This window comes from Lonchura striata, chromosome 34 (assembly GCF_050655825.1).
Source record: "Lonchura striata isolate lonStrDom1 chromosome 34, ASM5065582v1, whole genome shotgun sequence".
Lineage (NCBI taxonomy): Eukaryota > Metazoa > Chordata > Aves > Passeriformes > Estrildidae > Lonchura > Lonchura striata.
This window is the reverse complement of record NC_140736.1, coordinates 5,438,794-5,463,871: the sequence shown is the minus strand read 5'-3', so window position 1 is coordinate 5,463,871 and position 25,078 is coordinate 5,438,794. Positions and strand designations below refer to the sequence as shown.

Below are 25,078 nucleotides of genomic sequence, written 5' to 3'. Positions count from 1 at the left end.
GGGGGGTTTATGTGATTTTGGGGGGTTTTGGGATTTTGGGGGGTTTGGGGATTTGGGGGAGTTTTGGGGACTTTTGGGATTTTGGGGGGTTTATGGGATTTTGGGGGGTTTTGGAATTTTGGGGGTTTATGAGGTTTTGGGGGGTTTATGTGTTTTGAGGCGTTTATAGGATTTGGGGGGATTTATGGGGTTTTGGGGCATCTATAGGATTTTTGGCATTTATAGGATTTTGGGGGATTTATAGGATTTTGGAGGATTTATGAGGTTTTGGGGGTCTGTGGGATTTTGGGGGGTTTATAGGATTTTGGGGGGTTTATAGGATTTTGGGGGATTTATGGGGTCTGGGGGGGTTTATAAAATTTTGGGCGGTTTATAGGATTTGGGGCATTTATAGGGTTTAAGAATCTTTATAGGATTTGGGGCATTTATAGGATTTTGGGGGATTTTTGGGGTTTTGGGGTCTGTGGGATTTTGGGGGGGTTTTGGGGCATTTATAGGATTTTTGGCATTTATAGGATTTGGGGCATTCATAGGATTTTGGGGGATTTTGGGGGATTTATGAGGTTTTGGGGGTCTCAGGGATTTGAGGGGGGACTTACAGGATTTCGGGGGTGTCTATGGGATTGCAGAGTCCCCGAATTTTGGGGTTCCCCCCGTTTTTGGGGTCTCTGGGAGTCCCCCCGCCCCAATTCCGACCCCAAAATCAGCCAGGATTTTCTGGGAAATTCTTTATTAACCCTTCCAGCCCCCCCAAACCCGGCGGAGGGACCCCAAAACCCCCAAACCCCCTCCCCAAATTTTTGGGGTGCCCATGGAGGAGTTCAGGACCCCCAAACCCCCTCCCCACATTTTGGGGTGCCTAATTTCGGGGGTCCCAGGCACTCCAAACCCCCTCCCCAAATTTGGGGTGCCCATTGAGGAGTTCAGGACCCCCCAAACCCCCTCCCCGAATTTTGGGGTGCCTCATTTCGGGGGTCCCAGGCACTCCAAACCCCCTCCCCAAATTTGGGGTGCCCATTGAGGAGTTCAGGACCCCCCAAACCCCCTCCCCGAATTTTGGGGTGCCTCATTTCGGGGGTCCCAGGCACTCCAAACCCCCTCCCCAAATTTTGGGGTGCCCATGGAGGAGTTCAGGACCCCCAAACCCCCTCCCCAAATTTTGGGGTGCCCATGGAGGGGTTCAGAACCCCAAAACCCCCTCCCCAAATTTGGGGTGCCTCATTTCGGGGTTCCCAGGCACTCCAAACCCCCTCCCCGAATTTTGGGGTGCCCCTGGGGGGGTTCAGGACACCCCAAACCCCCTCCCCAAATTTGGGGTGCCTCATTTCGGGGGTCCCAGGCACTCCAAACCCCCTCCCCAAATTTTGGGGTGCCCCTGGGGGGGTTCAGGACCCCCCAAACCCCCTCCCCAAATTTTGGGGTGCCTCATTTCGGGGGTCCCAGGCACTCCACCATGCCCTGGCCCCTGACGCCGTCGAAGAAGAAGAAATTGTTGTGGGGGGGGTCCCGCTGGGACAGAGCCTGGGGGGGACACAGGGGGGTCACAGGGGGGATTTGGGGACCCCCCAAAATCCCCCAGACCCCCCAAAATCCCCCCAAAATCCCCCCAGGCCGTACCTTGACCACCTCCTGGCCCAGCACGCCCCCGACCACGGCGCACACCGGCGCCATCTCCGAGAAGCAGAAGCTGGAAGGGGGAAAAAAAGGGGAAAATTGAGCAGGAAAATCCCCAAAATCGGGGGGTTCACCCCAAAAAATGGGAGGGGGGGACCGAAAAATCCCCAGGGTTCAGGTCTGAAAGGACTGGGAGGAAACACGGAGGGTTCACCCCAAAAAAGCTGCTTAAAACCCCAAAAAAGTTCTTAAAACCCTAAAAAAGGTTCTTAAAACCCCAAAAAAGTTCTTAAAACCCCAAAAAAGTTCTTAAAACCCTAAAAAAGGTTCTTAAAACCCCAAAAAAGCTGCTTAAAAGCTGTGTAAGTGTCCCCTCAGCTGTCCAGGTGTGCCCTCACCTGTGCAGGTGTCCCCTCAGGTGTGCCCTCACCTGTGGAAGGTGTCCCTGTCCCCTCGGTGTCCCCTCACCTGTGCAGGTGTCCCTGTCCCTCACCTGTGCAGGTGTCCCCTCACCTGTGGAAGGTGTCCCTGTCCCCTCACCTGTTCAGGTGTCCCCTCACCTGTCCCTCACCTGTGCAGGTGTCCCCTCAGGTGTCCCCTCACCTGTTCAGGTGTCCCCTCACCTGTGGAAGGTGTCCCTGTCCCCTCGGTGTCCCCTCACCTGTGCAGGTGTCCCTGTCCCTCACCTGTTCAGGTGTCCCCTCACCTGTGGAAGGTGTCCCTGTCCCCTCACCTGTCCCTCACCTGTGCAGGTGTCCCCTCACCTGTTCAGGTGTCCCCTCGGTGTCCCCTCACCTGTTCAGGTGTCCCCTCAGGTGTCCCCTCACCTGTGGAAGGTGTCCCTGTCCCTCACCTGTCCCTCACCTGTTCAGGTGTCCCCTGAGGTGTCCCCTCACCTGTGGAAGGTGTCCCTGTCCCCTCACCAGTCCCTCACCTGTGCAGGTGTCCCCTCAGGTGTGCCCTCACCTGTTCAGGTGTCCCCTCAGGTGTCCCCTCACCTGTGGAAGGTGTCCCTGTCCCCTCAGGTGTCCCCTCACCTGTGGAAGGTGTCCCTGTCCCCTCAGGTGTCCCCTCACCTGTTCAGGTGTCCCGAGGTGTCCCCTCACCTGTGGAAGGTGTCCCTGTCCCCTCACCAGTCCCTCACCTGTTCAGGTGTCCCCTCAGGTGTCCCCTCACCTGTGCAGGTGTCCCTGTCCCTCACCTGTTCAGGTGTCCCCTCACCTGTGGAAGGTGTCCCTGTCCCCTCGGTGTCCCCTCACCTGTTCAGGTGTCCCCTCAGGTGTCCCCTCACCTGTGGAAGGTGTCCCTGTCCCCTCAGGTGTCCCCTCACCTGTGGAAGGTGTCCCTGTCCCCTCACCTGTCCCTCACCTGTTCAGGTGTCCCCTCACCTGTTCAGGTGTCCCCTCACCTGTTCAGGTGTCCCCTCACCTGTGGAAGGTGTCCGGCAGCAGCTGCGTCCCCACCCCCAGCGCCTCCAGCACTTCCCGGCGCAGCCGCAGGAGGCGCTGCGAGTCCTCGGCGGCGCTGCGGGGACTGGGGTCCCGCCCGGTGTCCGTGCGGAACTGTAGCAACACTGCGGGACAGTGTCAGTGTGACTGTCAGTGTGACTGTGTCAGTGTGACTGTGTCACTGTCACTGTGTCAGTGTGACTGTCACTGTGTCAGTGTGACTGTCAGTGTGACTGTGTCACTGTCACTGTGTCAGTGTCACTGTGTCACTGTCAGTGTCACCTCGGCAGCGCTGCGGGGACTGGGGTCCCGCCCGGTGTCCGTGCGGAACTGTAACAACACTGCGGGACAGTGTCGGTGTGAGTGTCAGTGTGACTGTGACTGTCAGTGTGTCAGTGTGACTGTCACTGTGTCAGTGTGACTGTCAGTGTGACTGTGTCACTGTCACTGTGTCAGTGTCACTGTGACTGTGTGACTGTGTGACTGTGTCACTGTCAGTGTCACCTCGGCGGCGCTGCGGGGACTGGGGTCCCGCCCGGTGTCCGTGCGGAACTGTAGCAACACTGCGGGACAGTGTCAGTGTGACTGTCAGTGTGACTGTGTCAGTGTGACTGTGTCACTGTCACTGTGTCAGTGTGACTGTCACTGTGTCAGTGTGACTGTCAGTGTGACTGTGTCACTGTCACTGTGTCAGTGTCACTGTGTCACTGTCAGTGTCACCTCGGCAGCGCTGCGGGGACTGGGGTCCCGCCCGGTGTCCGTGCGGAACTGTAACAACACTGCGGGACAGTGTCGGTGTGAGTGTCAGTGTGACTGTGACTGTCAGTGTGTCAGTGTGACTGTCACTGTGTCAGTGTGACTGTCAGTGTGACTGTGTCACTGTCACTGTGTCAGTGTCACTGTGACTGTGTGACTGTGTGACTGTGTCACTGTCAGTGTCACCTCGGCGGCGCTGCGGGGACTGGGGTCCCGCCCGGTGTCCGTGCGGAACTGTAACAACACTGCGGGACAGTGTCAGTGTCACTGTCAGTGTGACTGTATCACTGTCACTGTGTCACCGTCACTGTGTCACTGTCACTGTCACTGTGTCACTGTGTCACTGTGTCACTGTGTCACTGTGTCACTGTGTCACTGTCCCTGTGTCCCTGTGTCACTGTCACCGTCACCGTCACTGTGTCACTGCCACCGTGTCACTGTCACTGTGTCACTGTGTCACTGTGACTGTGTCCCTGTGTCACTGTCACCGTGTCACTGTGACTGTGTCACCATCACCGTCACCATCACTGTGTCACTGTCACTGTCACCGTGTCACTGTCACTGTCACCGTCACCGTCACCGTGTCACCGTCACCGTGTCACTGTCCCTGTGTCACCGTCACCGTCACCGGGACACAGGGACAAGGACCTTGGGAACACTTTTATTTTTTCCCCCCGAATTGTGACATTTTTCCCCCAGAAACGACATTTTCGCCCCAGAAATTAGATTTTTTATTTTCCCAGAAATGAGATTTTTTTCCCTCAGAAATGAGATTTTTTCCCTCAGAAATAATTTTTTTCCCCCAGAAATGTGATCTTTTTTTCCCTCAAAAATGAGATTTTTTTCCCTCAGAAATGGGAACTTTTCCCCAAAAAATGCCATTTTTTCCCCACAGAAATGGCATTTTCTCCCCAGAAATTAGATTTTTAATTTTTTTGCAGAAATGAGATTTTTTTCTCCCAGAAATGAGACTCTTTCCTCAGAAATGAGTTTTCTCCCCATAAATGGATTTTTTTTTTCCCCCAGAAATGAGGGTGTTTTACCCAGAAATTAGATTTTTTCCCCCCAGAAATGGGATTATTTTCCACCGGAAATGCCATTTTTTCCCCTCAGAAATAAGATTTTTTTTTTCCACAGAAATGACATTTTCTCCCCAGAAATGAGACTTTTTCTCCCAAAAATGTGGGGTTTTTTCCCCCAGAAATGGGATTTCCCACCCCCCCCCCCAGAAATAGCATTTTCCCCCAAAAATGAGATTTTTTTTCCCCGAAAATGAGATTTTTTTTCCAAAAAATGAGATTTTTTTTTCCCCAAAACTAGGATTTTTTTCCCCAGAAATGAGATTTTTTTCCCAAAAATGTGACTTTTTCTCCCCAAAAATGAGATTTTTTTCTCCCCAAAATGCGATTTTTTTCCCCAAAAATGCGATTTTTTCCCCAAAAATGCGATTTTTTCTCCCTAAAAATGAGATTTTTTTCTCCCAAAAATAAAATTTCTTTTCCCCAGAAATTAGATTTTTTTCTCCCCAGAAATGAGACTTTTTTCTTCCAAAAATGAGATGTTTTTTCCCAAAATTGAATTTTTTTTTTCCCAAAAATGAGGGTTTTTTGCTCAAAAATGGGATTTTTTCCCCCAAAATGCTATTTTTTCCCAAACCCCCGGTATTTTTGGGGAAAACCCGCGGGAACTCACCCTGGAGCAGGAAATAGTCGGGGGCCGTTTTCCGCAGCGCCGCCGCCGCCGCCTCCCCGCGCCACTGCACGGCCAGGGCCTCGCGCAGCGGGCAGAACTGCAGCCTCTTTTGGGGCAAAAAACGGGGATTTTGGGTCTTTGGGGGGGAAAAACAGCAATTCCCACAGCGGGCAGAACTGCAGCCTCTTTTGGGGCAAAAAAACGGAGATTTTGGGGCAAAAAACGGAGATTTTGGGTGTTTGGGGGGGGGAAACAGCAATTCCCACAGTGGGCAGAACTGCAGACTCTTTTGGGGCAAAAAACGGAGATTTTGGGGCAAAAAAACGGGGATTTTGGGTGTTTGGGGATGGAAAAACAGCAATTCCCACAGCGGGCAGAACTGCAGCCTCTTTTGGGGCAAAAAACGGGGATTTTGGGTCTTTGGGGGGGAAAAACAGCAATTCCCACAGCGGGCAGAACTGCAGCCTCTTTTGGGGCAAAAAACGGGGATTTTGGGTCTTTGGGGGGGAAAAACAGCAATTCCCACAGCGGGCAGAACTGAAGCCTCTTTTGGGGCAAAAAACGGAGATTTTGGGTCTTTGGGGGGGAAAAACAGCAATTCCCACAGCGGGCAGAACTGCAGACTCTTTTGGGGCAAAAAACTGAGATTTTGGGGCAAAAAAACGGGGATTTTGGGTGTTTGGGTATGGAAAAACAGCAATTCCCACAGCGGGCAGAACTGCAGCCTCTTTTGGGGCAAAAAACGGAGATTTTGGGTCTTTGGGGGGGAAAAATAACAATTCCCACAGCGGGCAGAACTGCAGCCTCTTTTGGGGCAAAAAAACGGAGATTTTGGGGCAAAAAAAATGGAGATTTTGGGTCTTTGGGGGGGAAAAACAGCAATTCCCACAGCGGGCAGAACTGCAGCCTCTTTTGGGGCAAAAAAACGGGATTTTGGGGCAAAAAAAACGGAGATTTTGGGTCTTTGGGGGGGAAAAACAGCAATTCCCACAGCGGGCAGAACTGCAGCCTCTTTTGGGGCAAAAAACGGGGATTTTGGGGCAAAAAAACGGGGATTTTGGGTGTTTGGGGAAGGAAAAACAGCAATTCCCACAGCGGGCAGAACTGCAGCCTCTTTTGGGGCAAAAAACGGAGATTTTGGGTCTTTGGGGGGGAAAAACAGCAATTACCACAGCGGGCAGAACTGCAGCCTCTTTTGGGGCAAAAAACGGGGATTTTGGGTCTTTGGGGGGGAAAAACAGCAATTCCCACAGCGGGCAGAACTGCAGCCTCTTTTGGGGCAAAAAAATGGGATTTTGGGGCAAAAAAATGGAGATTTTGGGTCTTTGGGGGGGAAAAACAGCAATTACCACAGCGGGCAGAACTGCAGCCTCTTTTGGGGCAAAAAACAGGGATTTTGGGTGTTTGGGAGGGAAAAACAGCAATTCCCACAGCGGGCAGAACTGCAGCCTCTTTTGGGGCAAAAAACTGAGATTTTGGGTGTTTGGGGGGGAAAAACAGCAATTCCCACAGCGGGCAGAACTGCAGCCTCTTTTGGGGCAAAAAACTGAGATTTTGGGGCAAAAAAAGGGGATTTTGGGTGTGGGTGGAAAAGAAAAACTCCCTGAGCCTGAGAGAATTCCAGGAGATGGGATTTTGGGGCAAAAAAATGGGATTTTGGGTGTTTGGGGGGAAAAACAGCAATTCCCAAAGCGGGCAGAACTGCAGCCTCTTTTGGGGCAAAAAAATGAGATTTTGGGTCTTTGGGGGGGAAAAACAGCAATTCCCACAGCGGGCAGAACTGCAGCCTCTTTTGGGGCAAAAAACGGAGATTTTGGGTCTTTGAGGGGGGAAAAACAGCAATTCCCACAGCGGGCAGAACTGCAGCCTCTTTTGGGGCAAAAAACGGAGATTTTGGGGCAAAAAAACGGGGATTTTGGGTGTGGGGGGAAAAGAAAAACTCCCTGAGCCTGGTAGAATTCCAGGAGATGGGATTTTGGGGCAAAAAAATGGGATTTTGGGTGTTTGGGGGGGGGAAACAGCAATTCCCACAGTGGGCAGAACTGCAGCCTCTTTTGGGGCAAAAAAATGAGATTTTGGGTGTGGAGAAAAATGGAAACTCCCAATTTCAGGGAATTGGGAATTCTCCCGATTTCAGGGTTTAGGGAATTGGGAATTCTCCCGATTTCAGGGAACAGGAATTGGGAATTCTCCCGATTTCAGGATTTAGGGAATTGGGAATTCTCCCGATTTCAGGGAACAGGAATTGGGAATTCTCCCGATTTCAGGATTTAGGGAATTGGGAATTCTCCCGATTTCAGGGAACAGGAATTGGGAATTCTCCCGATTTCAGGGAACAGGAATTGGGAATTCTCCCGATTTCAGGGAACAGGAATTGGGAATTCTCCCGATTTCAGGGTTTAGGGAATTGGGAATTCTCCCGATTTCAGGGAACAGGAATTGGGAATTCTCCCGATTTCAGGGAACAGGAATTGGGAATTCTCCCGATTTCAGGATTTAGGGAATTGGGAATTCTCCCGATTTCAGGGAACAGGAATTGGGAATTCTCCCGATTTCAGGGAACAGGAATTGGGAATTCTCCCGATTTCAGGGAACAGGAATTGGGAATTCTCCCGATTTCAGGGAACAGGAATTGGGAATTCTCCCGATTTCAGGATTTAGGGAATTGGGAATTCTCCCGATTTCAGGGAACAGGAATTGGGAATTCTCCCGATTTCAGGGTTTAGGGAATTGGGAATTCTCCCGATTTCAGGGAACAGGAATTGGGAATTCTCCCGATTTCAGGATTTAGGGAATTGGGAATTCTCCCGATTTCAGGGAACAGGAATTGGGAATTCTCCCGATTTCAGGGAACAGGAATTGGGAATTCTCCCGATTTCAGGATTTAGGGAATTGGGAATTCTCCCGATTTCAGGGTTTAGGGAATTGGGAATTCTCCCGATTTCAGGGTTTAGGGAATTGGGAATTCTCCCGATTTCAGGGAACAGGAATTGGGAATTCTCCCGATTTCAGGGAACAGGAATTGGGAATTCTCCCGATTTCAGGATTTAGGGAATTGGGAATTCTCCCGATTTCAGGGAACAGGAATTGGGAATTCTCCCGATTTCAGGGTTTAGGGAATTGGGAATTCTCCCGATTTCAGGGAACAGGAATTGGGAATTCTCCCGATTTCAGGGTTTAGGGAATTGGGAATTCTCCCGATTTCAGGGAACAGGAATTGGGAATTCTCCCGATTTCAGGGAACAGGAATTGGGAATTCTCCCGATTTCAGGATTTAGGGAATTGGGAATTCTCCCGATTTCAGGGAACAGGAATTGGGAATTCTCCGGGACAAAGCCCGGCCCAGCCCCATTCCAGGGCTCTGGAATCCCAAAAATGGATCCCCAGGAATTCCCCCGGGATCAGCAGCTGCTCCTGGTGGCATCTGGGGACATTCCCAGGGGACATTCCCAAGATTTTGGGATCTATCCCAGGGTTTTTGGGTCTATCCCAGGATTTTGGGGTCCATCCCAGGATTTTGGGGTCTATCCCAGAGTTTTTGGGGTTTATACCAGATTTTATCCCAGGATTTTGGGGTCTATCCCGGGATTTTGGGATTTATCCCAGGATTTTGGGGTCTATCCCAGAGTTTTTGGGGTTTATACCAGATTTTATCCCAGGATTTTGGGGTCTATCCCGGGATTTTGGGGTTTATCCCAGGATTTTGGAATCTATCCCAGGATTTTGGGGTTTATCCCGGGATTTTGGGGTGTATCCAAGGATTTTGGGGTTTATCCCGGGATTTTTGGGTCCATCCCAGGATTCTGGGGTCCATCCCAGGATTTTGGGGTCTATCCCAGGATTTTGGGGTCCATCCCAGGATTTTGGGGTCTATCCCAGAGTTTTTGGGGTCTATCCCAGGATTCTGGGGTCCATCCCAGGATTTTGGGGTCTATCCCGGGATTTTGGGGTTTATCCCAGGATTTTGGGGTCTATCCCAGAGTTTTTGGGGTTTATACCAGATTTTATCCCAGGATTTTGGGGCCCATCCCAGGATTTTGGGGTCTATCCCAGGATTTTGGGGTTTATCCCAGGATTTTTGGAATCTATCCCAGGATTTTGGGGTTTATCCCGGGATTTTTGGAATCTATCTCAGGATTTTGGGGTCCATCCCAGGATTTGGGGTCTATCCCAGGATTTTGGGGTCTATACCAGATTTTATCCCAGGATTTTTGGAATCTATCCCAGGATTTTGGGGTTTATCCCAGGATTTTTGGAATCTATCTCAGGATTTTGGGGTCCATCCCAGGATTTGGGGTCTATCCCAGGATTTTGGGGCCCATCCCAGGATTTTGGGGTCTTATCCCAGGATTTTGGGGTTTATTCCGGGATTTTTGGAATCTATCCCAGGATTTTGGGGTCCATCCCAGGATTTGGGGTCTATCCCAGGATTTTGGGGTCTATCCCAGGATTTTGGGGTCTTATCCCAGGATTTTGGGGTTTATTCCGGGATTTTTGGAATCTATCCCAGGATTTTTGGAATCTATCCAAGGATTTTGGGGTTTATCCCAGGATTTTGGGGTCTATCCCCGGATTCTGGGGTCCATCCCAGGAATTTGGGGTCTATCCCAGGATTTTTGGAATCTATCCCAGAGTTTTTGGGGTCCATCACAGGATTTTGGAATCTATCCCAGGATTTTGGGGTCTATCCCAGGATTCTGGGGTCCATCCCAGGATTTGGATTTTGGGGTCACGTCCCCACTGACCTTTTTGACCATGGTGGTCTCGGCCAGCTCCAGCCGGGCCCGTTTGGGGTGTGATTTTGGGGTTTATCCCAGGGTTTTTGGAATCTATCCAAGGATTTTGGGGTTTATCCCAGGATTTTGGGGTCTATCCCAGGATTTTGGGGTTTATCCCAGGATTTTGGAATCTATCCCAGGATTTTTGGGTCTATCCCAGGATTTGGATTTTTGGGGTCACGTCCCCACTGACCTTTTTGACCATGGTGGTCTCGGCCGGCTCCAGCCGGGCCCGTTTGGCCTCGGGTCCATCCTCCACCCCCGTGCTCACCTTGGCCACCTTGGGCTTCTCCCTGAGGACGGAAAACGCCGGGAATTCCAGCAGGAGCACCCCAAAATCCCGGGATTTCGGGGGGTCCTGCCCCAAAACTCACTCCACGAACTCGTGCTCGCCCAGGTCAGCGAACATGTAGCCGTGGTAGCCGAACACGTCGCCGGTGAAGAACTTGATGCCGTTTTTGTGGCAGATCTGGTTGATCCTCACCATGGATTCCCGGGAGCAGCAGGTGAGGCACACCTGGAGGGGAAATTTGGGGTGTCAGCCCCGGATTTCGGGGGGTTTCACGGGGGAAAAGCCGAAATGGGGCAGGGGGAAGAGTGGGATGGGGTTGGGTGGTTTGATGTTTTGGGATAGAAGGGGATTTTACCCCAAAATGGAGGGATTCTATCCCAAAATGGGGGATTCCATCCCAAAATTGGGTGATTCTAGCCCAGAACGGGGTAGTTTTACACCAAAACGGGGGGAATCCACCTCAAAATGGGGGATTCTACCCCAAAATCAGGGGAATTCCATCCCAAAATGGGATGATTCTACCTCAAAATGGGGAGATTTTACTCCAAAATGAGAGATTCCACCCTAAAATGGGGGGATTCTATCCCAAAATGGGGGGATTCCACATCGGAACGGGGGATTCTACCCCAAAATGGTTGATTTCACCTCAAAATGGGGGATTCTACCTCAAAATGGGGGATTCTACCTCAAAAACGGTGATTCTACCTCAAAACGGGTGATTCTATCCCAAAATGAGGGATTCCACATCGGAATGGGGGATTCTACCCCAAAATGGTTGATTTCACCTCAAAATGGGGGATTCTACCCCAAAATGGGGGATTCTACCTCAAAAACGGTGATTCTATCCCAAAATGAGGGATTCCACATCGGAATGGGGGATTCTACCCCAAAATGGTGGATTTCACCTCAAAAAGGGGGATTCTACCTCAAAAAGGGGGATTCTATCCCAAAATGGGGGATTTGTATTCCAATATGGGGGGATTCTACCTTAAAGTGGGGTGATTCTACCCCAAAATGGGGGGATTCTACCCCAAAATCCCCCCAAACCCGTGCCAACCCCCCAAACCCGTGCCAACCCCCCAAACCCGTGCCAATCCCCTCAAATCTGTAACAATTATATCCCAAATCCCCCCTCAAACCCGTGCCAATGCCCCCAAACCCGTGCCAAACCCCTCAAATCTGTAACAATTATACCCCAATCCCCCCAAACCCGTGCCAATCCCCCCAAACCTGTGCCAAATCCCCTCAAACCCGTGCCAATCCCCCCAAACCCGTGCCAATCCCCCCAAACCTGTGCCAATCCCCCCAAACCCGTGCCAAATCCCTCCCAAACCCACCCAAACCCCTGACAATCCCCCCAAACCCGTGCCAATCCCCCCAAACCTGTAACAATTATACCCCAATCCCCCCCAAACCCATGCCAATCCCCTCAAACCCGTGCCAATCCCCCCAAACCTGTAACAATTATACCCCAATCCCCCCAAACCCGTGCCAATTCCCCCAAACCCGTGCCAATCCCTCCAAACCCGTGCCAATCCCCCCAAACCCGTGCCAATTCCCCCAAACCCGTGCCAATCCCTCCAAACCCGTGCCAATCCCCCCCCCAACCACCCCCCAAAATGGGGGGCAGCCCCGCGGGCACCGCGTCGAACTGGGTGAAGAACTCGTGGGGTTTGCTCTCCACGCTCTCGGCGTCCGCCTTGACCTCCACCATGGGGTTGAGGCTCTGCGCCCGCTCCAGCGAGGCCTCGGCGCGATTCCGGCCCAGCGAGCCCGCCGGGATCAGGAACTGCGCCCGGCTGTCCTCGGGACACACCTGGAATGGGAATTCCCAGAGTTTGGGGAGTGGGAATGGGAATTCCCAGAGTTTGGGGATCATGAACTGAGCCCGGCTGTCCTCGGGACACACCTGGAACGGGAATTCCCAGAATTTGGGGATCATGAACTGCGCCCGGCTGTCCTCGGGACACACCTGCAACGGGAATTCCCAGAGTTTGGGGAGTGGGAATGGGAATTCCCAGAGTTTGGGGATCAGGAACTGTGCCTGGCTGTCCTCGGGACACACCTGGAACGGGAATTCCCAGAGTTTGGGGAGTGGGAACTGCGCCCGGCTGTCCTCGGGACACACCTGGAATGGGAATTCCCAGAGTTTGGGGAGTGGGAACGGGAATTCCCAGAGTTTGGGGAGTGGGAACGGGAATTCCCAGAGTTTGGGGATCATGAACTGCGCCCGGCTGTCCTCGGGACACACCTGGAACGGGAATTCCCAGAGTTTGGGGAGTGGGAACGGGAATTCCCAGAGTTTGGGGAGTGGGAACAGGAATTCCCAGATTTTGGGGATCATGAACTGAGCCCGGCTGTCCTCGGGACACACCTGCAACGGGAATTCCCAGAGTTTGGGGAGTGGGAACAGGAATTCCCAGAGTTTGGGGATCATGAACTGAGCCCAGCTGTCCTCAGGACACACCTGGAACGGGAATTCCCAGAGTTTGGGGAGTGGGAACGGGAATTCCCAGAGTTTGGGGAGCAAAAACCCCGCCGGGATCAGGAACTGCGCCCGGCTGTCCTCGGGACACACCTGGAATGGGAATTCCCAGAGTTTGGGGAGTGGGAACGGGAATTCCCAGAGTTTGGGGAGTGGGAACGGGAATTCCCAGAGTTTGGGGAGTGGGAACGGGAATTCCCAGAGTTTGGGGAGCAAAAACCCCGCCGGGATCCGGAACTGAGCCCGGCTGTCCTCGGGGCACACCTGGAACGGGAATTCCCACATTTTGGGGAGTGGGAACGGGAATTCCCAGAGTTTGGGGATCAGGAACTGCGCCCGGCTGTCCTCGGGACACACCTGCAACAGGAATTCCCAGAGTTTGGGGAGTGGGAATGGGAATTCCCAGAGTTTGGGGAGTGGGAATGGGAATTCCCAGAGTTTGGGGAGCAGGAACTGCGTCCGGCTGTCCTCGGGACACACCTGGAACAGGAATTCCCAGATTTTGGGGAGTGGGAACGGGAATTCCCAGAGTTTGGGGAGCAAAAACCCCGCCGGGATCAGGAACTGCGCCCGGCTGTCCTCGGGACACACCTGGAACGGGAATTCCCAGAGTTTGGGGAGTGGGAACGGGAATTCCCAGAGTTTGGGGATCATGAACTGAGCCCGGCTGTCCTCGGGACACACCTGCAACGGGAATTCCCAGAGTTTGGGGAGCGGGAACGGGAATTCCCAGATTTTGGGGAGTGGGAATGGGAATTCCCAGAGTTTGGGGAGCGGGAACGGGAATTCCCAGAGTTTGGGGATCATGAACTGCGCACGGCTGTCCTCAGGACACACCTGGAACGGGAATTCCCAGAGTTTGGGGATCAGGAACTGCGCCCGGCTGTCCTCGGGACACACCTGGAACGGGAATTCCCAGAATTTGAGGAGCAGGAACGGGAATTCCCAGAGTTTGGGGAGTGGGAACGGGAATTCCCAGAGTTTGGGGATCATGAACTGAGCCCGGCTGTCCTCAGGGCACACCTGGAACAGGAATTCCCAGATTTTGGGGATCATGAACTGTGCCCGGCTGTCCTCAGGACACACCTGGAACGGGAATTCCCAGAGTTTGGGGAGTGGGAACGGGAATTCCCAGAGTTTGGGGATCATGAACTGAGCCCGCCTGTCCTCGGGACACACCTGCAATGGGAATTCCCAGAGTTTGGGGAGTGGGAACGGGAATTCCCAGATTTTGGGGATCAGGAACAGGAATTCCCAGATTTTGGGGATCATGAACTGAGCCCGGCTGTCCTCGGGACACACCTGGAACGGGAATTCCCACATTTTGGGGAGCAGGAACAGGAATTCCCAGATTTTGGCGTTGTTTGTGCGGGGAGAAAACCCAGGTGTGGACAGGATGAAAGTCCCAAATTTTGGGAGAAAAAGCCAGGGATGAAGGCAATGCAATTCCATGTCTTGGGGCTGTTCCTGAGGGATGGAGGTGATGAAATTCCCACATTTTGTGGATGTTTGTGACAGGGAAAAACCCAAGGATGGAAATAATGAAATTTCCAAATTTTGGGAGAAAAAGCCACGGATGAAGGCAATGAAATTCTCACGTTTTGGGGGTTTTCCTGAGAGATGGAGCTGATGAAATTCCCACATTTTGGGGGAAAACCCCATGGATGGAGATGATGAAATTCCCAGATTTTGGGGGAAAACCCCAGGGATGGAAGTGATGAAATTCCCACATTTTGGGGGAAAACCCCAGGGATGGAAGTGATGAAATTCCCACATTTTGGGGGAAAACCCCAGGGATGGAAGTGATGAAATTCCCACATTTTGGGGGAAAACCCCAGGGATGGAAGTGATGAAATTCCCACATTTTGGGACAAAAACCCATGGATGGAGATGATGAAATTCCCACATTTTGGGGGAAAACCCCAGGGATGGAAGTGATGAAATTCCCAGATTTTGGGGGAAAACCCCATGGATGGAGATGATGAAATTCCCAGATTTTGGGGGAAAACCCCAGGGATGGAAGTGATGAAATTCCCACATTTTGGGGGAAAACCCCATGGATGGAGATGATGAAATTCCCACATTTTGGGGGAAAACCCCAGGGATGGAAGTGATGAAATTCCCAGATTTTGGAGCTGTTCCCAAGAGAGAAAACCCCATCAGACGGAGAGGATGAAATTCCCACATTTTGGGGATGTTTGTGAGGGGGGAAACCTCCTGAATGGAGGCGATGAAATCCCCAGATTTTGGGAGAAAACTCCATGGATGGGGATGATGAAATTCCCAGATTTTGTGACAAAAACCAATGGATGGAGATGATGAAATTCCCAGATTTTGGGGATGTTCCTGAGGGAGAAAACTCCATGGATGGAGAGGATGAAATTCCCAGATTTTGTGACAAAAACCCATGGATGGAGATGATGAAATTCCCACATTTTGGGGATGTTCCTGAGGGAGAAAACTCCATGGATGGGGATGATGAAATTCCTACTTTTTGGGAGAAAAACCCATGGATGGAGATGATGAAATTCCCACATTTTGGGGATGTTCCTGAGGGAGAAAACTCCATGGATGGGGATGATGAAATTCCAAGATTTTGGGGCTCCTCCAGGTGTGTGCCCAGGTGTGTCCCTCACCTGTTGGTGGTCCAGCAGGGTGAGGCCCCTGACCCCGGCCAGGTCGAGGCTGTGCCCAGGTGTGCCCCCAGGTGTGTTCCCTCCCCCAGGTGTGTGCCCAGGTGTGTCCAGGTGTCCCCAGGTGTGCCCAGGTGTGTCCCCAGGTGTGTCCAGGTGTACCCAGGTGTGTCCCCAGGTGTGCCCTCACCTGTTGGTGGTCCAGCAGGGTGAGGCCCCTGACCCCAGCCAGAACGAGGCTGTGCCCAGGTGTGCCCAGGTGTACCCAGGTGTGTTCCCAGGTGTGTTCCCTCCCCCCAGGTGTGTCCAGGTGTGTCCCCAGGTGTGTGCCCAGGTGTGCCCTCACCTGTTGGTGGTCCAGCAGGGTGAGGCCCCTGACCCCGGCCAGGATGAGGCTGTGCCCAGGTGTGCCCAGGTGTACCCAGGTGTGTTCCCTCCCCCCAGGTGTGCCCAGGTGTGTCCCCAGGTGTGCCCCAGGTGTGCCCAGGTGTGCCCAGGTGTACCCAGGTGTGTTCCCTCCCCCCAGGTGTGCCCAGGTGTGTCCAGGTGTGTCCCCAGGTGTGCCCCCAGGTGTGTCCTCACCTGTTGGTGGTCCAGCAGGGTGAGGCCCCTGACCCTGGCCAGAACAAGGCTGTGCCCAGGTGTGCCCCCAGGTGTACCCAGGTGTGTTCCCTCCCCCCAGGTGTCCCCAGGTGTGTCCTCACCTGTTGGTGGTCCAGCAGGGTGAGGCCCCTGACCCCGGCCAGGACGAGGCTGTGCCCAGGTGTGCCCCCAGGTGTGTTCCCTCCCCCAGGTGTGTCCCCAGGTGTGTCCCCAGGTGTGTTCCCTCCCCCCAGGTGTGTCCCCAGGTGTGCCCAGGTGTGCCCCCAGGTGTGTTCCCTTCCCCCAGGTGTGTCCCCAGGTGTGCCCCCAGGTGTGTTCCCTCCCCCAGGTGTGTCCCCAGGTGTGTCCCCAGGTGTGCCCCCAGGTGTGTTCCCTCCCCCAGGTGTGTCCCCAGGTGTGCCCTCACCTGTTGGTGGTCCAGCAGGGTGAGGCCCCTGACCCCGGCCAGGATGAGGCTGTGTCCAGGTGTGTCCAGGTGTACCCAGGTGTGCCCCCAGGTGTGTTCCCTCCCCCCAGGTGTGCCCCCAGGTGTGTGCCCTCCCCCCAGGTGTGCCCTCACCTGTTGGTGGTCCAGCAGGGTGAGGCCCCTGACCCCGGCCAGGATCAGGTTTTTGGCCACCTCGGCCCCCAGCCCGCGCAGCCCCACCAGCAGCACCCGCGACGCCCGCAGCCTGTGGGGACATCCGGGAAAAGTCGGATTTACCCTCGGGATCGACCCCAAAGAACGGCAGCGGGAACCCAGAACCTGACAGAGGCACCCCCAGACCCCACCGGGACCCCCGAGACCAAAGAGGGACCCCCAGACCCCACCGGGACCCCCGAGACCAAAGAGGGACCCCCAAATCCCTACAGGAACCCCCAGACCCCTACAGGGACCCCCAAACTCCTATAGGAACCACCCAGACCCCTACAGGGACCCCCAGACCCCTACAGGGACCCCCAGATCCCTACAGGAACTCCCAGACCCCTACAGGGACCCCCAGATCTCTACAGGGACCCTCAGATCCCTACAGGAACCCCCAGACCCCTACAGGGACCCCCAAACTCCTATAGGAACCCCCAGACCCCTACAGGAACCCCCAGACCCCTACAGGGACCCTCAGACCCCTACAGGGACCCCCCAGCTCCTATAAGAACCCCCCAGACCCCTACAGGGACCCCCAAACTCCTATAGGAACCTCCCAGACACCTACAGGGACCCCCCAGACCCCTACAGGGACCCCCAGACTCCTACAGGAACCCCCCCAACCCCTACAGGGACCCCCCAGACCCCTACAGGGACCCCCCAGACCCCTATAGGAACCTCCCATAACCCTACAGGAACCCCCAGACCCCTACAGGAACCCCCCCAACCCCTATAGGAACCACCCAGACCCCTACAGGGACCCCCCAGACCCCTATAGAAACCTCCCATAACCCTACAGGGACCCCCAGACCCCTACAGGGACCCCCCAGACCCCTATAGAAACCTCCCATAACCCTACAGGGACCCCCAGACCCCTACAGGAACACCCCCAACCCCTACAGGAACCCCCCAGACCCCCTCAAGGACCCCCAAGAGCCCCTATAGAGCCCTCTTAGGGCTCCTATAGAGCTCCTATAATTCCTGCAAGGCTCTTACCCCTCCCACAGGACCCCCCAAAGCCCACAGGGACCCCCCAGGACCCCCCAGCCCCACGGACCGTTTCTGGGCCTCGAGCCCCCAGAGGCGGATCTGGCGGTCGTACTGAGCCGCCTCCTCCTCGCTGATGCCGCCGGCGCTGGACTCGTCCTTCTCCACCATCGCCGCGGCCCCGAGAACCTCTGAGGGTCCCACAGAGCCCCTCAGGATCCCCAAAAACCCCTCAGGATCCCCAAAAACCCTCTGGGAGTCCCACAGAGCCCCTCAGGATCCCCAAAAACCCTCTGAGGGTCCCACAGAGCCACTCAGGATCCCCAAAAACCCCTCAGGATCCCCAAAAACCCCTCAGGATCCACAAAAACCCTCTGGGAGTCCCACAGAGCCCCTCAGGATCCTAAATCCCCTCTGAGGGTCCCACAGAGCCCCTCAGGATCCCCAAAAACCCTCTGAGGGTCCCACAGAGCCCCTCAGGATCCCCAAAAACCCCTCAGGATCCCCAAAAACCCTCTGAGAGTCCCACAGAGCCCTCAGGATCCCCAAAAACCCCTCAGGATCCCCAGAAACCCTCTGAGAGTCCCACAGAGCCCCTCAGGATCCCCAAAAACCCTCTGAGGGTCCCACAGAGCCCCTCAGGATCCCCAAAAACCCCTCAGGATCCACAAAAACCATCTGAGGGTCCCACAGAGCCCCTCAGGATCCCCAAAAACCCCTCAGGATCCCCAAAAACCCTCTGAGGGTCCCACAGAGCACTCAGGATCCCCAAAAACACTCTGAGAGTCCCACAGAGCCCCTCAGGATCCTAAATCCCCACTGAGGGTCCCACAGAGCCCCTCAGGATCCCCAAAAACCCTCTGAGGGTCCCACAGAGCCCCTCAGGATCCCCAAAAACCCTCTGGGAGTCCCACAGAGCCCCTCAGGATCCCCAAAAACCCCTCAGGATCCCCAAAAACCCTCTGAGGGTCCCACAGAGCCTCTCAGGATCCCCAAAAACCCTCTGAGAGTCCCACAGAGCCCCTCAGGATCCCCAAAAACCCTTCAGGATCCCCAAAAACCCTCTGAGGGTCCCACAGAGCCCCTCAGGATCCCCAAAAACCCTCTGAGGATCCCACAGAGCCCCTCAGGATTCCCAAAAACCCCTCAGGATCCCCAAAAACCCCTCAGGATCCCCAAAAACCCCTCAGGATCCTAAATCCCCTCTGAGGGTCCCACAGAGCCCCTCAGGATCCCCAAAAACCCCTCAGGATCCCCAAAAACCCTCTGAGGGTCCCACAGAGCCCCTCAGGATCCCCAAAAACCCCTCAGGATCCCCAAAAACCCTCTGAGGGTCCCACAGAGCCCCTCAGGATCCCCAAAAACCCTCTGGGAGTCCCACAGAGCCCATCAGGATCCCCAAAAACCCCTCAGGATCCCCAAAAACCCTCTGGGAGTCCCACAGAGTCCTCAGGATCCCCAAAAACCCCTCAGGATCCCCAAAAACCCTCTGGGAGTCCCACAGAGCCCCTCAGGATCCCCAAAAACCCTCTGAGGGTCCCACAGAGCCCCTCAGGATCCCCAAAAACCCTCTGGGAGTCCCACAGAGTCCTCAGGATCCCCAAAAACCCCTCAGGATCCCCAAAAACCCTCTGAGGGTCCCACAGAGCCCCTCAGGATCCCCAAAAACCCCTCAGGATCCCCAAAAACCCTCTGAGGGTCCCACAGAGCCCCTCAGGATCCCCAAAAACCCCTCAGGATCCCCAAAAACCCTCTGAGGGTCCCACAGAGCCCCTCAGGATCCCCAAAAACCCCTCAGGATCCCCAAAAACCCTCTGAGGGTCCCACAGAGCCCCTCAGGATCCCCAAAAACCCTCTGAGGGTCCCACAGAGCCCCTCAGGATCCCCAAAAACCCCTCAGGATCCCCAAAAACCCTCTGAGGGTCCCACAGAGCCCCTCAGGATCCCCAAAAACCCCTCAGGATCCCCAAAAACCCTCTGAGGGTCCCACAGAGCCCCTCAGGATCCCCAAAAACCCCTCAGGATCCCCAAAAACCCTCTGAGGGTCCCACAGAGCCCCTCAGGATCCCCAAAAACCCCTCAGGATCCCCAAAAACCCTCTGAGGGTCCCACAGAGCCCCTCAGGATCCCCAAAAACCCCTCAGGATCCCCAAAAACCCTCTGAGGATCCCACAGAGCCCCTCAGGATCCCCAAAAACCCTCTGAGAGTCCCACAGAGCCCCTCAGGATCCTAAATCCCCTCTGAGGGTCCCACAGAGTCCCTCAGGATCCCCAAAAACCCCTCAGGATCCCCAAAAACCCTCTGAGGGTCCCACAGAGCACTCAGGATCCCCAAAAACCCTCTGAGGGTCCCACAGAGCCCCTCAGGATCCCCAAAAACCCCTCAGGATCCCCAAAAACCCCCAGCCCCCTCACAAACCCCAAACCCCCACACAAACCCCAAACCCCTCAAAGCCCCTCACGAACCCCAGCCCCCCCACGAACCCCAAACCGCCCAAACCCCCACACAAACCCCAAACCCCCCAAACCCCCTCACGGACCCCAAACCCCCCAAAGCACCTCACGGACCCCAAACCCCTCAAACCCCCACACGAACCCCAAACCCCCCAAACCCCCACACAAACCCCAAACCCCCTCACAAACCCCAAACCCCCCAAAGCACCTCACGGACCCCAAACCCCTCAAACCCCCACACGAACCCCAAACCCCCTCACAAACCCCCACACAAACCCCAAACCCCTCAAACCCCCTCACGAACCCCAAACCCCCTCACAAACCCCAAACCCCCCAAACCCCCTCACGGACCCCAAACCCCCCAAACCCCCTCACGAACCCCAAACCCCTCAAAGCCCCTCACGAACCCCAAACCCCCCAAACCCCCTCACGAACCCCAAACCCCCCAAACCCCCTCACGAACCCCAAACCCCTCAAAGCCCCACACAAACCCCAAACCCCCACACAAACCCCAAACCCCTCACGGCCCCTCACGAACCCCAAACCCCCTCACAAACCCCAAACCCCCCAAACCCCCTCACAAACCCCAAACCCCCACACAAACCCCAAACCCCCCAAACCCCTTCACGAACCCCAAACCCCTCAAAGCCCCTCACGAACCCCAAACCCCCTCACAAACCCCAAACCCCCCAAACCCCTTCACGAACCCCAAACCCCCCAAACCCCCACACAAACCCCAAACCCCCCAAACCCCCACACAAACCCCAAACCCCCACACAAACCCCAAACCCCTCAAACCCCCTCACAAACCCCAAACCCCTCAAAGCCCCACACAAACCCCAAACCCCCTCACAAACCCCAAACCCCTCAAACCCCCACACAAACCCCAAACCCCCCAAACCCCCTCACAAACCCCAAACCCCCACACAAACCCCAAACCCCCCAAAGCCCCTCACGAACCCCAAACCCCCTCACAAACCCCAAACCCCTCAAACCCCCACACAAACCCCAAACCCCCCAAACCCCCACACAAACCCCAAACCCCTCACGGCCCCTCACGGAACTCACAGCGCCCCCTGGCGGCCCGCGCAACCCTCCGCCGCCGCTCCACATCCCGCCGGCCTCGGGGGGGGGGAGGTGGGACACACGCACCGAATCCTCTCCCGCTACCCGCGGCCCCTCAGCAGAAAATAACACCCAGCTGTTTCTTAATGCCGTTATTTAACCGCGGTGTGACGGCGCGAGGCCGCGGTCACGGATTTTAGAGGGAACAATCCGCGTGCTACAAGCCGTGTTGTGCCCCCCTCCTTTCCACGCTGAGATGGACTCGTCCTCCTCCCATGGCGGCCGTTCCCGCCACCCCCCGTGCGCTTCGTCCATCTCCGGCAGCCTCGTCGGGAACCTTCGGAAACGTTCCGAGCGCGCCTTCGGCAACCTCCGGAAATCTTCGGAGCGAGCCGGAGAACTTCGGCAGGTTTCGGAGCACTCCGCGGAAATGCCGCCATTGCCTCACCCCAAAGAAACGGAGCGGCCGAACCCGTGCAAAAATCCCGTCCATAATTAGAGAAATCGGGGCTTTTGGGGGTTGTGTTCTACGAGTTTTATAAAATCGATGTTGTGGTTTTTTTTTCCCAAGTTATAAGCAAAGCCCTAACTCTCTTCCCGCTCCTCTCACCTTGCACGGATTTTCCTATAAATTCTCGGCATTTAGGGTGTTTGGGTGGGTTTTTTTTTTTTGCTGAGCGACGTTTGGATGTGGAGAAACATCCCGTGACCAGCGGAATTTCCCAGTCCTGAACTCCCAAGTGGGAAGAGGATTTTGGGGCGACATCGAGTCCAATCATCAACCGGCACCGCGGATTTGGGAGGGGTTTTGGGAAGGGAAAGAGGAATCCTTGAGGGAAAAAGCCTCCCAGTCTCCTTATAAATACTTTTTCTTATATAAATCTCATACGTCGTTTTTCTTCTTGGATTTGGGAGGGGTTTTGGGTAGGGAAAGGGGAATCCTTGAGGGAAAAAGCTTCCCAGTCTCCTTATAAATACTTTTTCTTATATAAATCTCATACGTCGTTTTTCTTCTTGGATTTGGGAGGGGTTTTGGGAAGGGAAAGGGGAATCCTTGAGGGAAAAAGCCTCCCAGTCTCCTTATAAATACTTTTTCTTATATAAATCTCCTTATTCGTCGTTTTTCTTCTTGGATTTGGGAGGGGTTTTGGGTAGGGAAAGAGGAATCCTTGAGGGAAAAAGCCTCCCAGTCTCCTTATAAATACTTTTTCTTATATAAATCTCCTCATACGTCGTTTTTCTTCTTCGATTTGGGAGGGGGTTTGGGTAGGGAAAGGGGAATCCTTGAGGGAAAAAGCCTCCCAGTCTCCTTATAAATACTTATTCTTATATAAATCTCATACGTCGTTTTTCTTCTTGGATTTGGGAGGAGTTTTGGGTAGGGAAAGGGGAATCCTTGAGGGAAAAAGCCTCCCAATCTCCTTATAAATACTTTTTCTTATATAAATCTCCTTATTCGTCGTTTTTCTTCTTGGATTTGGGAGGGGTTTTGGGTAGGGAAAGGGGAATCCTTGAGGGAAAAAGCCTCCCAATCTCCTTATAAATACTTTTTCTTATATAAATCTCATATGTCGTTTTTCTTCTTGGATTTGGGAGGGATTTTGGGAAGGGAAAGAGGAATCCTTGAGGGAAAAAGCCTCCCAAACTCCTTATAAATACTTTTTCTTATATAAATCTCCTCATACGTCGTTTTTCTTCTTGGATTTGGGAGGGGGTTTGGGTAGGGAAAGAGGAATCCTTGAGGGAAAAAGCCTCCCAGTCTCCTTATAAATACTTTTTCTTATATAAATCTCCTCATACGTCGTTTTTGTTCTTGGATTTGGGAGGGGTTTTGGGTAGGGAAAGAGGAATCCTTGAGGGAAAAAGCCTCCCAGTCTCCTTATAAATACTTTTTCTTATATAAATCTCATACGTCGTTTTTCTTCTTGGATTTGGGAGGGGTTTTGGGTAGGGAAAGAGGAATCCTTGAGGGAAAAAGCCTCCCAATCTCCTTATAAATACTTATTCTTATATAAATCTCCTTATTCGTCGTTTTTCTTCTTGGATTTGGGAGGGGTTTTGGGTAGGGAAAGAGGAATCCTTGAGAGAAAAAGCTTCCCAGTCTCCTTATAAATACTTTTTCTTATATAAATCTCCTTATTCGTCGTTTTTCTTCCTGAGAAACTCTCCTTAAAAATCTTTTTGATGAGAATCCGCACAGGCGAAGACTTTTTTCGGGCGAATTCTGGGGAGAATTCCGCGCGAGGCGCGGGGGCGCTCGGAACCGCTCGGCACGAAGCGGAAAAACCCGAGGGGCGCTTCGCGCGTCCCCGCCGCCTTTCGGCGCGCTCCGAAGCGGCGCCGCTCGGGCATTTCCGGCAGCGCTCGGGCATTTCCGGCACCGCTCGGCCGTTTCCGGCAGCCGCTCGGGCGTTCCCGGCGGCCGCCGGGGCGCTGCCTCAGGGCGGGCGCCATTTTGTGTGTCCGCCCGCGGAGCGCGGAGCGCGGGGCGCGGGCGGAGGAGCCGCCGAGGCCGAGCCCCCCGCGCCGTTCAGTGACTGTGCCCCACGTTCTCCACCCCTTTGCCCGTTGCCCATGGCCGTGGAGAGCCCGAGTGTCCCCCCCGCCGCCGCCGCCTCCCCCCCCAGCCCGCACTGCACCCCCCCTTCTCCGTCCTGCCACGGCAGCTGCAGCCTCCCCCGGCCGCCGCCGCCGCTCCAAGGCCACCATCACGGCCCGGACGAAAGGTCCAGTAACCGCCTCTCCCGAGCGCCTTCTCTGTGTGGCTGGGGGTCGGTCCGGCGCGCCGGACCAGGTTTGGGGAGGGGGCGGCGGGAGGGGAGGGGGAGGGCAGGGCCCAGGGGCTGAGGGGGGGCGGCCTGTGGGGAGGGGGCTCGGGGGGACGAGGAGGAGGAGGAGGAGGAGGAGGAGGAGGAGGAGGAGGAAGGCCACAGGGGGCTCGGGGGGAGGAGGAGGAGGAGGAAGGTGAGGAAGGCCACAGGGGGAGGAGGAGGAGGGTGAGGAAGGCCACAGGGGGAGGAGGAGGAGGAGGAGGAAGGCCACAGGGGGCTCGGGGGGAGGAGGAGGAGGAGGAGGGTGAGGAAGGGCCTGAGGGGGATTGGGGGGGGCGGACATGAGGAAGAGGAGGGTGAGGAAGGGCCTGAGGAGGAAGAGGAGGGTGAGGAAGGGCCTGAGGGGGATTTGAGGAAGAGGAAGGTGAGGAAGAAGCTGAGAGGGATTTGAGGAGGAGGAGGGTGAGGAAGGGCCTGAGGAGGATTTGAGAGGAGGAGGAGGGTGAGGAAGGGCCTGAGGAGGAGGAGGAGGGTGAGGAAGGCCACAGGGGGAGCGGGGGGATGAGGAGGAGGAGGAGGAGGGTGAGGAAGGCCACAGGGGGATTTGAGGAGGAGGAGGAGGGTGAGGAAGGAGCTGAGGAGGAAGAGGAGGGTGAGGAAGGGCCTGAGGAGGATTTGAGGAAGAGGAGGGTGAGGAAGGAGCTGAGGAGGAGGAGGCGGAGGGTGAGGAAGGCCACAGGGGGATTTGAGGAGGAAGAGGAGGGTGAGGAAGGGCCTGAGGAGGAAGAGGAGGGTGAGGAAGGGCCTGAGGAGGAGGAGGAGGGTGAGGAAGGGCCTGAGGAGGATTTGAGGAGGAAGAGGAGGGTGAGGAAGGG

At 54.9% G+C, this 25,078-nt stretch overlaps 2 protein-coding genes across 10 annotated transcripts in view; one reads left to right on the top strand and one right to left on the bottom strand.

Annotated features, from left to right (window-relative positions):
• Positions 1-713: 713 nt before the first annotated feature.
• SAE1 (SUMO1 activating enzyme subunit 1) lies at positions 714-22,409 on the bottom strand. Of its 9 annotated transcripts, none has more exons than XM_085564896.1 (12): positions 21,403-21,464; positions 17,984-18,104; positions 16,861-16,972; positions 13,903-13,965; positions 12,223-12,396; positions 10,663-10,805; positions 10,482-10,581; positions 5,511-5,616; positions 3,783-3,841; positions 3,043-3,128; positions 1,618-1,687; positions 714-1,521 (listed from the first exon to the last, which is right to left on the bottom strand). In XM_085564896.1, the coding sequence occupies exons 2-12, from the start codon at positions 18,082-18,084 to the stop codon at positions 1,426-1,428; spliced, it is 1,110 nt and encodes a 369-aa protein (XP_085421022.1). In that variant the 5' UTR covers positions 18,085-18,104; positions 21,403-21,464; the 3' UTR covers positions 714-1,425. The 9 variants fall into 9 exon arrangements, 8 of the variants coding, with proteins under 8 accessions (XP_085421022.1, XP_085421023.1, XP_085421021.1 ...); XM_085564897.1 differs by lacking the exon at positions 3,783-3,841 and adding an exon at positions 3,345-3,403; XR_014950877.1 differs by lacking the exons at positions 3,783-3,841; positions 13,903-13,965 and having other exon boundaries at positions 714-859; positions 963-1,521; positions 3,043-3,187; positions 21,403-21,462.
• The window catches only part of LOC144247697 (zinc finger CCCH domain-containing protein 4), a 37,076-nt gene continuing 33,686 nt past the window's right edge, over positions 21,689-25,078 (top strand). The window contains exons 1-2 of the mRNA XM_085564736.1: positions 21,689-21,908; positions 23,633-24,158. Coding sequence (XP_085420862.1) covers positions 21,689-21,908; positions 23,633-24,158 — 746 coding nt within the window. The remainder of the gene's footprint in view (positions 21,909-23,632; positions 24,159-25,078) is intronic.

Coding starts and splice junctions, on each gene's coding strand:
- SAE1 (XM_085564896.1), bottom strand. CDS start 18,084: ATGGTGGAGAAGGACGAGTCCAGCGCCGGCGGCATCAGCGAGGAGGAG. Junction 13,966..16,860: donor CCCTGCTGGACCACCAACAG/GTGAGGGCACAC, acceptor TTCCCGTTCCAG/GTGTGTCCCGAGGACAGCCG. Junction 5,617..10,481: donor AGACCACCATGGTCAAAAAG/GTCAGTGGGGAC, acceptor TTGCCCCAAAAG/AGGCTGCAGTTCTGCCCGCT.